The sequence below is a fragment of the Muscardinus avellanarius genome (genome assembly GCF_963383645.1).
Source record: "Muscardinus avellanarius genome assembly, chromosome: 1".
Taxonomy (NCBI): Eukaryota; Metazoa; Chordata; class Mammalia; order Rodentia; family Gliridae; genus Muscardinus; species Muscardinus avellanarius.
Window position 1 is genome coordinate 108,621,926 of NC_137786.1, and position 14,992 is coordinate 108,636,917.

General features: G+C 35.9%; 1 protein-coding gene across 12 annotated transcripts in view; it reads left to right on the forward strand.

The window, feature by feature from the left end:
* Positions 1-14,992, forward strand: part of TCERG1 (transcription elongation regulator 1) — a gene marked incomplete at both ends in the record, with an annotated part of 70,591 nt that overhangs the window by 32,179 nt on the left and 23,420 nt on the right. For 8 of the 12 annotated variants that reach the window (XM_080709574.1, XM_080709576.1, XM_080709581.1 and 5 more), the window contains 5 exons: positions 1,260-1,420; positions 3,445-3,501; positions 3,646-3,712; positions 6,042-6,177; positions 6,966-7,055. In XM_080709574.1, coding sequence (XP_080565700.1) covers positions 1,260-1,420; positions 3,445-3,501; positions 3,646-3,712; positions 6,042-6,177; positions 6,966-7,055 — 511 coding nt within the window. Of the gene's footprint in view, positions 1-1,259; positions 1,421-3,444; positions 3,502-3,645; positions 3,713-4,694; positions 4,746-6,041; positions 6,178-6,965; positions 7,056-14,992 lie in introns of all 12 variants that reach the window. The other 4 variants (XM_080709570.1, XM_080709575.1, XM_080709578.1 and 1 more) reach the window with 2 other exon arrangements.

Sequence of the window (14,992 nt, forward strand, 5' to 3'; positions counted from 1 at the left end):
CTTTCATTGGGTGTGGTGGCGCATGCTTGTAGTCCCTGCGCTTGGGAGGAGGAAACAGGAGGATCGTGCTGGTTCAAAGCCAGCCTCGCTGGTTTAAGAGACCCTGTTTCCAAATAAAAATATAAAATAGGTCTGGGAGTGTAGCCCGGAGGTAGAAAGGCTTCCAGGGACCCCAGTACCACCCCCCCCAAAAAAAAAAATTGAGTCTCTCTGTACTTTTCGATTGTTGGTTTATTTATTTAAAAAACAACAAGAAACAACTGTAATTTCAGCAACTCAGGAGTCTGAGGCAGGAGGATTGCAAGTTAAAAGATACCTAGAGCTGGATGTTTTGGTGCATGCTCAGTAATTCTAATACTTAGGAGGCTGAGACAGGACCATTGCAGGTTTGTGGCCAGCCTCAGCAACTTCTGAGGCTGTCTGCAACTTAGTGAGACTCTGTTTCAAAAAAAAGAATAAATTGGGCTGGGAGTATAGCTTGTAGGTAGAATGCCCCTAGATTTAATTCCCATTATCTTCCCCCACTCCCATGCACACACACTAAAGGATAGCCTAAGCAACTTAGTGTCACTTGTCTCAAAAAATACAGAGGGCTGGAGATGTAACTCAGTGGTTGAGCATCCCTGGATTAAGCCCTCAGTACTGTAGAGAACAAAACTTTAGCATCTTCTCATTTATTTATTTTTCTATTTTGTCTGAGTTCTCTAGTTACAAAAGAAAAAAAAAGAAGAAGAAGAAGAAGACCATTGGGCTCTGGTGCCCTAGAGCAGTTTGTGTTTCTCTTTAGTCTTTAATGCCAATATAAACAGATCTTAATAGCTTCAGAGAAGGTTGCATTGATATATAATTTTGGTTTATTATTAAATACTAATAGGTGTTAAGAATTACTATGAAATAGGATGCTATGTTATGTTTAGTAAGCTTTAAAGCTGTCAAATAGCATTAAACTCATTCTCTATGATACTTTAAAACTTAGTAACTTCAAATTGAGTCTGCCAAACCAAATTCTTCAGTACCATTAACTGATTGCAAAGTGATTTACGTTTCCTGGTTTTTGTAGGATATTGTGCTGTTGGTTTTCTGTGGGCATACCAGCTCTTTTTAGTTCTAAAGGATATGTTTAGTTGTCTATTAAGAACTGTTAGTAAGAGGAACATGTCCTTCCTCAGTACCCTGCCCTTCTCCCCTTTTGACAGGTTAAAAGACCTAACTATAAAATATGTTCTGTAACATAATAATGGCTTCGAATCAATTCTTAGGTGTGTTGTTTGGACTGGTGATGAGCGGGTCTTCTTTTATAATCCCACCACCCGACTTTCTATGTGGGACCGACCTGATGATTTGATTGGAAGGGCAGATGTTGACAAAATTATTCAGGAGCCTCCTCATAAAAAAGGATTGGAAGACCTGAAGAAACTAAGTAAGTTTTAAATTAGGAATTTATCCTCTAGTTTTAATATTTTGATAGAAATTGTAAAAGGCCATTTAAGAACACAGTTGCTAAAAATAAATTACTCTTCTGGTTTTAGTATAGTCATAAAAATATAAAACATGGAGAAGTTGAATAAGAATAATTTATAGTCCTTGATACTTTCAGTTAGTCCAACATAGAGATGTTGGAACTATGGCTATTTGCTTGAATACTACTGAATTACTCCTCAGGTTTTTGGCCCCTTTTGGGATTAGTGATATTTTTGCAATAATCAAAACTGTACAAGGTAGTTTTTAATATTTTGCTTCCATAATTTTGTGAAAAGGAAAATGCAAATTTTATCAAAATATAAAAATTTAGTCTTTTAACTGGCTGACAGGCTTTATTCCTGAGACTCTAGAGACAACTTTAAATGATTATTTTTATAATATATTTCATTTTCAGATATTTCAATATGTTGAGAACAAATATTTGTAAATAACTTTTATTGTACATTATATGTTTCTTATTGATGTTTTATGATTATTTTTATGGAAATCCCTTCTCTACATGGTATAAAAGCATGATGAATCATTTAATACTACTAATAAAATCTAGATAGATATCTTTTACAAATATTTTTGTGGAGTGTATGTATGTGGTGGTCCTGATATTTTCTGCTTATAAGTAATTTCTGAATCAGTGCAACTTTTCCTGTCTGGTGCAGAAGGTACTTTGCACCTGTTTTTCCTCCTTCAGCAATATTTGTTTTGTAGATGTGATAATAATGTATAACTGTAGTATTGAAAGGCGCTAAGAAAGTGTGACTTTTGTGTTTCATGAGTCTGTTTTCAAAGATTTGATTCATTCATCTGATAAGTACACTGACATGTTTTATTTAAAAAGTACTGTAAGCCGGGCGTGGTGGCGCATGCTTGTAATCCCCGCGCTTGGGAGGCGGAGACAGGAGGATCATGCTGGTTCGGAGCCAGCCTCGCTGGCTTAAGAGACTGTTTCCACATAAAAATGTTTAAAAAAAAATAGGTCTGGGAGTGTAGCCCGTGGGAGTGTATCCCAGAGGTAGAAGGGCTTCCAGGAACCCCAGTACCACCAAAAAAAAAATAAAAGTACTGTAAGCCAAGCGTGGTGGCATCCCTGTGGCATCCGAGCATGTAATCCCTGCACTTGGGAGGCTGAGACAGGAGGATCGCACAGGTTCGAAGCCAGCCTCAGCACCGTAGTGAGGCTCTCAGCAACTTAGTGAGACTGTTTCTAAATAAAATATAAAATAGGTCTGGGACTATAGCCAGGAGGTGGAAAGCCTCTGGGTTCCATCCCCAGTGCCAGAAAAAAAAATAAAGTACTATATATTTTGAGTCAAGAAAGTTATAAATTTTTAAACTTAAGGTTTGGGAAAGAACCATTTCAATATGAATTGAAAATTTAATGAAAATGGAGGATAAGTAGAAGTGTAGAATTTTTTTTACTTTAACATTTTATACAAAAGTAGATGTGAAATTTGCCATGGTGGCACACACTTGCAATCCCAGCATTTGAGAGGCTGAGACAGGAGGACTTGTGGTTTGCTGACAGCCTCAAGCTACTTAGTGAGGCCCTTTGCAACTCAAGTGAGCCCTTGTTTCAAAATAAAGAATAAAAAATAGGTCTGGCAGCATCTGGGAGGCTGAGACAGGAGGATCGTGGTTCGTGGCCAGCGTCAGCTACTTAGGCCCCCTGCAACTTAGTGAGACCCTGTTTCAAAATAAAGAATAAAAAAATAGGGCAGGGGCTGTAGCTTGGAGGTCAAATGCCTCTGGATTCCATCCCCAGACCTGCGAAAATAAGAGGGCTGGGAGTATAACTCAGAGGTAGAATAACCTCCCCTGCGTTTTATCGTCTACCACACACAGAAAAAAAGTAGATGTGAAGATGTGGATAGTTTATGTAAACAGCAAGTTTTTTTTTTTTTAATAAAAGGTTCTGAAATACATGCATATAACTGTTCATAACAATATTTGAAATGTTTTTGCTAGGACACCCGACCCCGACAATGCTGTCCATCCAAAAGTGGCAGTTCTCTATGAGTGCAAGTGAGTGAAATAACTACAAATTGCAACATCTTTTTAATGCCATTAAAGCAAGTATTCTGATATTGACTAACAGAAGGATTCATGCTTAATTTATTGCTTGGCTGCTTATTTTTATTCAAAATTTAATAAAATTTTGTCTTATAGTTAAAGAAGAGCAAGAATTAATGGAAGAAATTAATGAAGATGAGCCTGTGAAAGCAAAAAAACGGAAGTAAGTAATGAATATAGTTTGTGCCATTCCAGGCAGATTTACCTTTTAACATTGATTAGGTTGTCAGTTTGTGATGAAAGGGATAGGTTTATATATGTTATTAGGAGACGGAAGTCATTACTGATTTCTTAGGCCTGATCTTATATAACTTTGTTTTAAGACCTAGAAATGGTATCTGCTCTGTTGCTAGACTTGGGGAAGATTTGGTTGATCAGTATGTATTATGAGCCAAATGACTTTCTAGGAATTAGTTGATTAATTCTTTATAGAAATTCTCTATGTCTAAATTTTATTAAAAATACATTTTCCAGTATAGACCCCAATAGACATCATTCCAGAAATCTTATACAAATGGAAGCAGAAGAATAGACTCATGAGCTTAGAAAGTGTTCTGAGTAAATGAGACTGCTAGAAGTTGAAGCATTAGCTTGGCCACTGTTCTAGAGTTGGGCAAAATGTGAATGTTACTTATTATGGGGGTGGAAGGTTGGTGGGATAGAGGGTGTTTGTGCCATGGGAATGGGACCAGTATTTAGCAGCAAAAAGGAAACTTTGAAGACATGATTAGGGAATAGTTAATCATAGTGTTAGTCAGAAAAGACAGATTGAATGCAGCCAAATTATGGCAAGGAAATGAGTATGACAACCTTTGTCAAGGGTGGTTCTTTATCACAAATTTTGTTTATTGACAGCAGTGTTAAAGTATTAAAGAGAATCACTTGTAACCTTGACACAGCTGTGTTTAGTTTTAGAATTGTCTTTTTAGTTCTTGACCAAATATATTTTTATTAGTTGTGATTAACCAATTTTGTGTTTTTAAAAAATTCTGAGTAAGACATTCATGTTCTTAATTATAAATGACTGTATTCATTCTGTTTATGTACCATAATTTTGGATGTTTCTATGATGTTAAACTTTTAGGTTGTTTTTAATTGTTTGTTCTTATAGACAACTCTGTAAGGTTTTTAACTGCTTTTATCAGGAGAATGTCAAAGAAGTCCTTTATGTGGATTGCCCGAGCTTCTCTATTTAGGTACAAAGCTAAAAGCCTATTTTTCCTGGCTTAGTTTTTCTTTTATTTCTTTTATTGAGATAGATAGTTTGTTTTCGTTAGTTATTATATTTCTTGGATGTCTTTTAACTCTTTATATAAGTAGTTCTTAAATTATTTTAAGAGGGTATATTGTTTGGCAAATTTCTTTTACCTGTTTGTTTTGTGCATATCATAGGTCACAGACTATCTCACTAAGTTCCTGCAGGTCATGGACTGTGTCTTCTATTTCTTTTGACTCATTTCCTAAGTTGCTCATTACCTCTCACATTTGTGGGTTAGCCTTAGTTCATTGAAATCTTCTGGGCTACCTACAGTTCCCTATATAGAATATTTTTAAATTTCCACTAAAGTTATGTAGGGAATTTAAGCCACTTTTATTAGTGCTATATATTTAGCAGATTATGTTTAAGAAGGAAGATCTGTTCAAATACATCTGAGTATTATTGAATTACTTCTTTGAATTATTTACATAAATGGGCCTTTTTCATAGTACATACATTTTGAGAGGTGACTTGATTTCATGTTTACAATCTCACTGGAGTACCACACAAGTAACAGGCCTACCAGTAGCCTTGAGGTACATTTTTGGAGGAACAAGAAATAGTTTAGTTATTGATGAACAGTTCCTAATTTCTACTACTACTTCCTAACTACTCCTGGGCCCATTTTGCTCTCTGGGACCTGTCCTTCAACTTAAATCTCAACTTATCACCCATAAAGTGAGTAATAAAAATGTCAGGTAGGTAAGGTATATATCTCACATATCCACTTGGCCAAGTTTGCAGATATTTTATCTTTAGAATAAATCTGATTATTAAGATAAAACACTACCAATTTTTATATTTTATATGTATTTTATGAATTATAAAATGTTTTGGAAAATTGCCTTTTTATATCACTTCTTGAACTAAAAAATTATATTCTTGTGCTGTTTAATTCCAACTTGTTTTACAAGCAGTGCTACATAAGCCTTTTTTCCTTAGTAAAATAGTCATATATCAACTAGTGTCAGGGAAAGATAGCATGTTAAAGGTATATATTTTTTTCCTAATAATGTAGCCATTGTAACATCCTTAGAAATGCATTTAATTTTAATATTATTAGAATGAAAATTGTTCATCCCTTAAAATTCATTTGAAACCCTCAATATAATTTTGTTTTTGCCAAAAATATGCTGCTCAGTAGTGAGTCTTGAAAATTCCATTGATTTTAAGAATTTAGTAGGATTTGTTATTAATATTTTGTCAGTTGATGCCTTATTCTTTGTTTTTATAGGAGAGATGATAATAAAGACATTGACTCAGAGAAAGAAGCCGCCATGGAAGCTGAAATTAAAGCTGCCCGAGAAAGGGCCATTGTCCCTCTGGAGGCCCGAATGAAGCAGTTCAAGGACATGCTGCTAGAGAGAGGGGTCAGAAAACAATCTTTGGGGGAGATATTTCTGTTTTGTATAAGTAATATAATATGTCTTGCTAAAAGGTCAAATCTAAGGTTAGTGCTCATGTTGTGGGGGCGGGGTAGGGGAACACTATCAACTTAATGTACGTTTTTGGAACAGCCTTTTCCTTGGCTAATCATATGTTTAACTAAATGCCATTTTACTGTCCTTTTAAGTACAAATAACATTTAACATTTTGGGGGTCATTTAATTTGGGTGAGTAATATATACAAGTATTAACATTGCAGAATGGCGGACTCCTTCGGATAGGTAAGGTATATATGATTCTTACTTTGATATCTTCAGAGTGACTTGGTTAAACAAGAATTGATACTTTTTGATATTAGAAGGTTAATTAAGAAAGAATTTCAACCTTTGGGTTCACAGTTCATTTGAATAAGTAAAATTGTTCGATTTTGAATTGCTCTGTTCACAAGATTGGAGCTTGTGTGGCAAATCAAAATGCTGATCTTCAAGGCTTTTTCTGATGTACTGATTTTTAAAATGTCACACAGTAGTGGTTATTTTAATGAGTAATTAAGGGTGTTATTTCTGTATAATATAGAAATGTTCAGAGCCAGTTAGTGTGGAATTTTGCTTTTGCTAGCCTCCCACTGCTTGTCATTTATTAGTGATGGAAACTTCAGTATGGTTTTTATGTCTCTTTAATAAGCAGATGTCCTGTAGATTTCAAGCGAAATTATGACCTTTATGTTTTTTAGAGCAAACTTAATTATGAGGCATTACATTTTATTTTAAAGGTGTCTGCCTTTTCAACATGGGAGAAAGAGTTGCACAAGATAGTTTTTGACCCTCGGTACTTACTTCTCAATCCTAAAGAAAGAAAACAGGTAAAAGAAAAATAAACATTGTAGGAAATGTATGTATCTTTTGACAGCCATAATTCTTATGGGATGAAGTGCCATCTTTTTCTTGTTTTTGTTTCTTTCTCCTAACAGTACTTCTTGCATCTTAGTATGTAATCATTTATGGGCCTGTTTGTGACTCTTTTTTTGTTTGCCACAGAAATACCAGGATACTTTTGTCCTTATGGACAGAGTTGTTTTTGCATTTATTTTATCTTTATACCCATACATAGTGGAGGTTATAAGTAAGATGATTTTAAATTTTATTTTAAATGTATATATTATTTATTTTTTGCAGTTAAAATATTGTTTTTGCAAATAATGCAAGTATAGAGCAAAATAGTGAAATATAGATTTCTTTATTACATAAAGGGGAAAAAAGTCTACAAGCCTATCCAATGGACAACTGTTGAACACTTTGTGTTATAGTTTTCTTGATCAATATGTGCCAACATATACTTACATATGTATACATGTATGTATATGTATTGTAGATAGACAATATTTGGCATATGTTTATGTCTCACACCATACACACAAAGCCCACATCTAAGTAGCATCTGTTAAACTGTTTGTATCATAATCTTAGAAAAATCACAGACACTTCAGAATCTCTGTTAAACTAGAGTAGCCAAGCTGCCCCTTGGTCCCATGATGATTCAGTGACAAATACCACCGTATGGTGATTGCTTCTTTCTTTAAAGCATTGCATACTTCCCATTCATATAATTGAATTACTTGAACCGTTCTTAAACTGATCTCTAACAAATGGTGATTATTTGAGCCACTATAAGATTTTATTTGGTAACAATAGAAGGCAGCTTTGATGGTTTTATTTATTTATTTTTTTTGTCATACTGGGGATTGAACCCAGGGGCTTCTTCTTCTGAGCTGCACCCCAGCCCTATTTTATTTTTTATTTTGAAACAGGATTTCACTAGGTTGCATAAGGCCTCATTAAGTTGTTGAGGTGAACCTGTGATCCTCCTGTCTCAACCTCCCAAGTACTGGATTAAAAGTGTGAGCCACCATGCCCAACTTTTCTTATTTAAAGTAACATTTACAGCTGGGTACAGTGGCCCAGGTCAGTATTTGGGCAGTTGAGAAAGGAGATCACAGACTCGAAGCCAGCTTCAGCAACTTAGTGAGACCCTAGGCATTTTAACCTAGACCTGTTTTAGCGAGATCAATGTATTGAGACCCTGTTTACAATTTTATAAAATAAGCCGGGCGTGGTGGCGCACGCTTGTAATCCCAACATTTGGGAGGCTGAGACCAGAGGACTGCGGTTCGTAGATAGACTCAGCTACTTAGTGAGGTCCTCTGCAACTCAGTGAGACCTGGTTTCAAAATAAAGAATAAAAAATAGGGCAGGGGGTGTAGCTCGGAGGTCGAATACCCCTGGGTTCCATCCCCAGACCCTCAAAAAAAAAAAAATTTTTTTTTTTTTTTTTTTTTTTTGTGGTGGTACTAGGGGTGGAACTCAGGGCTTTCTACCTCCGGGCTATAATCCCAGATATATTTTATTTTATTTTTATTTTTATTCTTTATTTTGAAACAGGGTCTCACTAAGTTGCGGAGGACCTCAATGAGTAGCTGAGGCTGTTTGCGAACCACAATCCTCTGGATCCTCCTGTCTAAGCCTCAAATGCTGGGATTACAAGCCTGCATAACCATGCCCAGTTTGATTTATTCTTCATCGGGCTGAATGTTATACATTCTGTTTGAGTGAAAATATAAGTTAATACATTGAAAACTAAAATTCTTCTGAATATTGGTAGCATTCTGCAAGTTGAAAGTGATTATCACCTTAATAGAATTATACTTAAAAAGAGAAAAGTATAATTCTATTTTAAACAAATAGAATTCCACGTAAACTAACTAGTTGGGGACAGCTTTTAAAAGATACCTACTCTCTAGCCGGGCGTGGTGGCGCATGCTTGTAATCCCTGCACTTGGGAGGCGGAGACAGGAAGATCATGCAGGTTCGAAGCCAGCCGCTCTGGCTTAAGAGATCCTGTTTCCAAATAAAAATAGTATAAAAATAGGTACTGGGAATGTAGCCCGTAGGTAGAAGGGTTTTCAGGAATCCCAGTACCATTAAAAAAAAAAAAAGGATATCTACTCTGATAATATAAATACTGTAGCATTTTGTTTATGAGTTGATATTATAAGAAAATATTGCTGTGCACGCCTGTATGTGTACAAACACACACACACACACACACACACACACACACACACACACAAGAACTAAGAGGAAGGAGAGGTTAACATTTAGCATTGGTATATATGTATTTTTAGGATATTTGATTTTATTATATGTAGGGAAATAGAAAATCAAAGAGACCTAACAGGTAGGGTACTACCACACTTGTTCTTTGTAATTTCATTTCTGAAATTTCTTTTTTGATTTAAAAATAACAAAGAATTTCATTGGAAATGTTTCATAATCTAGTATTAAATCTCTTTAAGTTGTCTTTTCCTCGTTATAGATTTACATATAGTTTTCATCACTATCAAAGGTAATTGCATCATTATAAAAGATATATTTTATATAATTTTAATCATTTTAACTTAAAATTTTTCTTCAATCTTGTTTTGGATAAACAATCTTCATAATCTTGAATCTTGATAAACAAGATTCTTCAATCTTGTTTTTGTTTTATTTGTATGATACAATTTTAGATGAGTAACATTTTTCAGAAAAACCAGCCTGTTTCCATGGGATCTTAGGCTCTATTGTAGATAATAATTATGCAAACACTTTTAGATAAGTTGTCTCTTATTTCAAAATAAACACTTTAATACACTATATTCTGTTCAGTGCTTTTTAAAGTTGACAGTGTTATGATGTGTTAACATTTACCAAGATGATTACTCATGATTGTCCATTGAGACCACTATTTACTGTCAAGTTTTAAATTGAATTAAACTGATAGAAATAATTGAGATTCATACTTTCAGGAAATTTATGTTTTAAAAGAAAATGTATATACAGAAACGTTTAAAATATCATAAGTGAAATTTTAATTGCCTAGATCAAGAAAATGGAATCTTACTAGTACCCCAGAAGGCAACTTTAAATCCAGACAGTATAGCCTTTTTTTTTTTTTTTTCTTGTATGTATAGTACTGAGGATTGAACTCAGGAATATTTTACCTCCAAGCTACACCCCCAGCCCTGTTTTATTTTTTGTTTGGAAGTAGGGTCTTTTAAGTTGCTGAGGCTGGTGGGAATGATAGACGTCCACCAACATGTCTGGCTTAGTATAGCAATTTAATATATATTTGTGCTTATTTCTTTAGGGTAAACTTAGTTGGGAACAGCTTTTAAAAATATCTACTCTGATAGTATAAATATTGTAGCATTTTGTTCATGAGTTGATGTTATAAGAAAATATTGCTGTGCATACCTTGTTTGTGTACACACACATACACACACATATTGCTTAAAGAGGGAACATGTACTTAAGTATATGGGAAGCATGGCTGAGTAATTAGGAGAAACTTGGAAGTCTGACAGACTTCTAATTTTCTTTTTCTTTTTTTTTTTTTTGTACTGGGAATTGAATTCAGGCATTTTACCCTCCAAGTTATACTCCAGCCCTATTTTTTTATTTTTATTTTTAAACAGTGTCTGGATAGGTTTGACGAGTTTCACTACTTGCTGAGGCTGTCCTCGAACCTGCAATCCTTTTGTCTCGGCCTCCCAAAGTCTGGGATTACACATGTGTGCCACCATGCCTGGCCAGAACTCCTAATTTTTTATGGAATGTTCATCTCAGAAAGAGTGATTCTTAGCATTGGCCTTGGATATCCTAGGGGAGAAGAAGAAATTTCTAGCACCTTAAAAGAAAGTTAATATAAATTTCCTTTGACTTTGTAAGAAAGGAGTTAGAAACAATTCTTTCCTCTTCAGCATACAAATATTTTCATATGATTTACAGCAGTGCTATATTTAGAGGGCATTAAGAATGATCTATATACCTCTGTGATCTTAGGGATAATATTTGAAGATATTTCTGTAGTATAACTTTTTGTGGATTTTTTTTTTTTTTTTTTTGGTGGTATTGGGGATGGAATGCTTCTACCTCCAGGCTACTCCCAGACATATTTTTTTTATACATATACATATATATATATATATATATATATATATATATATATATTTTTTTTTTTTTTTTTTTTTAAATTTGGAAACCGGGTCTCTTAAGCCAGCAAGGCTGGCTTTGAAACTGCATAGTGTTCCTGTCTCTACCTGCCAAGCACAGGGATTACAAGCGTTTGCCACCACGCCCGGCTCTGTATAGCTTTTAAAGATTTATGATTATATACCACATATAGATTGACCTGGGAAGATATCTTCGGTATTTTAGCTGTGTGTGGTTGCACATGCTTGTAATCTCAGTACTTGGGAGGCTGAGAAAGGAGGATTGCAGGTTCATGGCTAGCCTCAGCAACCTCGTGAGGCTCTGCAGCTCAGCAAGATCCTGTTTCAAAATAATAATAAAATCAGGCTGGGGGTGTTGCTCAGAGGTAGAATACCCCCAAGTTCAGTCCTTAGTAACTCACACACAATATACACACAAAATAAATCATATTATGAGCCGGGTGTGGTGGCGCATACTTGTAATCCTGCGCTTGGGAGGCTGAGACAAGGATCTTTCGAAGTCAGCCTCAACTACTTAGTGAGGCTCTCAGCAACGTAGTGAGACCCTGTTTCCAAATAAATTATAAAAGTAGGGCTGGGGGTATAGCCCAGAGGTAGAAAGCCGCTGGGTTCCATCATCAGTAACACACACACACACACACACACACACACTCACACTCACACTCACACTCACACTCACATGTAAAATAACTATATCCTTGTGATTTGACTCGGTCTGTAATGGTGACCTGTACATCTATCATCTTTGAGGATGGTAGTTCTCTTCCATTTTCCTGGGTTTTTTCTTCATTTTGGGGGGTGGGGGGAGGAATGGCCTCTCATTTTATATATTTTTGAAAAACCTTTACCTCACACCCTTATGTTTTTGACTAAGGAATTTGGAATTGGAGATGTTTTCTTTCAGGATTTTGAAGGCATTCTATGCTTGTAGCTTTCACTATTTTTTTTTTTTTTTTTTTGGTAGGTCTGGGGTTGGAACCCAGGGGCATTCAACCTCTGAGCCACACAACCTGCCCTATTTTTTATTCTTTATTTTGAAACCGGGTCTCACTGAGTTGCAGAGGGCCTCACTAAGTAGCTGAGGCTGTCCTCGAACCGCGATCCTCCGGTCTCAGCCTCCTGAATGCTGGGATTACAAGCGTGCGCCACCACGCCTGGCTTCACTGTTGTTTTTGAAGTCAGTCTACTACTTGTTACTTTATTTTTCTTCCTCTATAAGTATGTAGACTTTCTCTTACTCTTTAGTGTACTGACATGTACTGGTAAAAAAAAAAAAAAAAATGCCCTCAGTAAGTAGTTGATGCTGTCTATGAGCTACAATCCTCCCATCTCTGTTTCAAAATAAAGAATAAAATGTGGGGCTGAGGGTGCCTCTTTGAGGAAGAATATGCCCCTGGGTTCCATCCCCAGTACCAAAAATAAATAAAAAATCAAAAGAGCCCGGCGAAAAGAATCATTGTGTAGGTTGTGGGGGGATCTTTTAGTATGGAAATATACCTTTAATTTTTTTTTTATATTCTTTTTTTTCCCCTCCAGTTTTTTGTTTTGTCATTCTGGGACAAAGAATTTGTCCTCCTAAATTGGTTCTCCACCCATTTTCTGTTTTCTCTCTTACAAAAAAAAAAAAAACAAAAAAAAAAACCTTGGTTTTCCTTTTTTCTCTCTCTTTTTTTTTTTTTTGGCGGTACTGGGGTTCCTGGAAGTCCTTCTACCTCTGGGATACACTCCCACGGGCTACACTCCCAGACCTATTTTTTACCTTTTTTTTTTTAATGTGGAAACCAGCAAGGCTGGCTCTGAACCAGTGCGATCCTTCTGTCTCCGCCTCCCAAGCGTGGGGATTACAAGAGTGCGCCACCACGCCCGGCCAAAACACTTGGTTTTCTAATTTGCTGATTTTTTACTATCCTATTTTCTACTTGTCTTTTAAAAATAGACTTTTATTGATACATTGTGAGAGATTTAAAGTGATAAATTAATACATGCACAAATCACTATATTTCCTTTTCTATCTTGCCCCAATCCACTCTCCTTGCCTATACAGGTTGGTAGTGAGGTTGGTAGTGATGCCTTCATGTATGTACATACATTATTTGAACTGTACCCTTCCTCTAGCCTTGTTTTTTTCCTCCCTACCTCCTTAATTTTATGAAACTGGCTGATCTCACTTGTTATATCTAGTTCCATCCATTTTTCTTCATATGGCATAATTTTGTTCTTCATAGCTGAGTAGAATTCCATTGTATTTTTTGAAACTTTATTTGATTTTCTAAATCAACTCTTCAATTTTATCTTATTTATTCATTTATTTATTTTTTTGTGGTACCACGGGTGGGACCAAGGAGCATTCTACCTCTGAGCTACACCCCCAGCTCTAATTTTTATTCTTTGTTATTGAAACAGTGTCTCACAGAGTTGCAAGGGCCTCTCTAAATAGCTGAGGCTGTCTGCAAACCTGTGATCCTCCTGTCTCTGCCTCCTGAATGCTGGGATTACAAAGGTGAGCCACCACGCCCAGCTCAAAAAATTTTTTTTAAATTTCTTTTCTCATCTTCCAGTGTCTAAGAGTTTGTTGTTTTGAAGTATTTTCCTTGTTTTATGGTAATAGTATCTTAAGTCCATGAGTTTATTTAGGATTTATCTTTTTCTTTTAACTTTTTATTTTATGGCATAGCCTTTGATTTCACTAGGTTTTTCTGTTTAGGGCTCTGCATTTTGTGTTGGAGAACTTCCTTAACTCTCCTGCAATCTTTGCCTGGTTGGTAGTTATGAAGCATTAACACACTGTTTGGGCACTCTAGCTTCTGGGTCTGCCCTCATGATTTGAGATTTTATTCCAAGTGCTGGTTCTTAACCAGAGGCAGTTTTGCACCCAGGAAACGTTTTGGATTGTCACAGCGGAAGGGGTGACTGGAATCTAGGAGGTAGAGACCAGGGATGCTGTTAAACATCCAACCCCAAATGTTAATAATACCAATGCCGAGAAACTTGGGTAGGGTGATTTAGGCTGGTTTGATGAGAATCTCCTGGAGGCAGTGTTGTTTAGACTGGTTAGATTTCTGATGAGGGTGTCTAATATTCTGCCTTGTTGCTTTGGTTCTGAGAGAACTGTGTATGATATTAGTAAGTGTTTGGAGAATCTGTGGTACGCTTCATCTCAGTTTATGGTCCCTTGATCCAGGTATACTTTGTTTTACCTTGTAGAACAGGGATCAGCTTGGCCGGGCGTGGTGGCGCACGTTTGTAATCCCCGCGCTTGGGAGGCGGAGACAGGAGGATCACGCCGGTTCGAAGCCAGCCGCGCTGGCTTAAGAGACCCTGTTTCCAAAAATAAAGTATAAAATAGGTCTGGGAGTGTATAAAATAGGTCTGGGAGTGTAGCCCGAGGTACACGGGCTCCCAGAATCCCAGTACCACCAAAAAAAAAGAAAAGAAAAAGAAAAAAAAAAAACAGGGATCAGCTTTATTTTAATGGAAAGGGTCATAATATTTTTAGGCTTTTGTGGACCATTCTATCTCTTGTAATTGTTTAACTACTGTTTGAATGTGAAAGCACTCATAGGCAATATGTAAAGGAATGAGCATAACTATATTCAAATAAAGCTTTATTTATGTATCCTGACATTTGAATTTCACTTAGTTTTCATGTATCATGAAAATTTTCTAGCCCTATTAAAATGTAAATATTATTATTGAACTGTATAAAAACAATTTGCCAGCCATGATTTGCCAACCCTTTGCTCTACAGA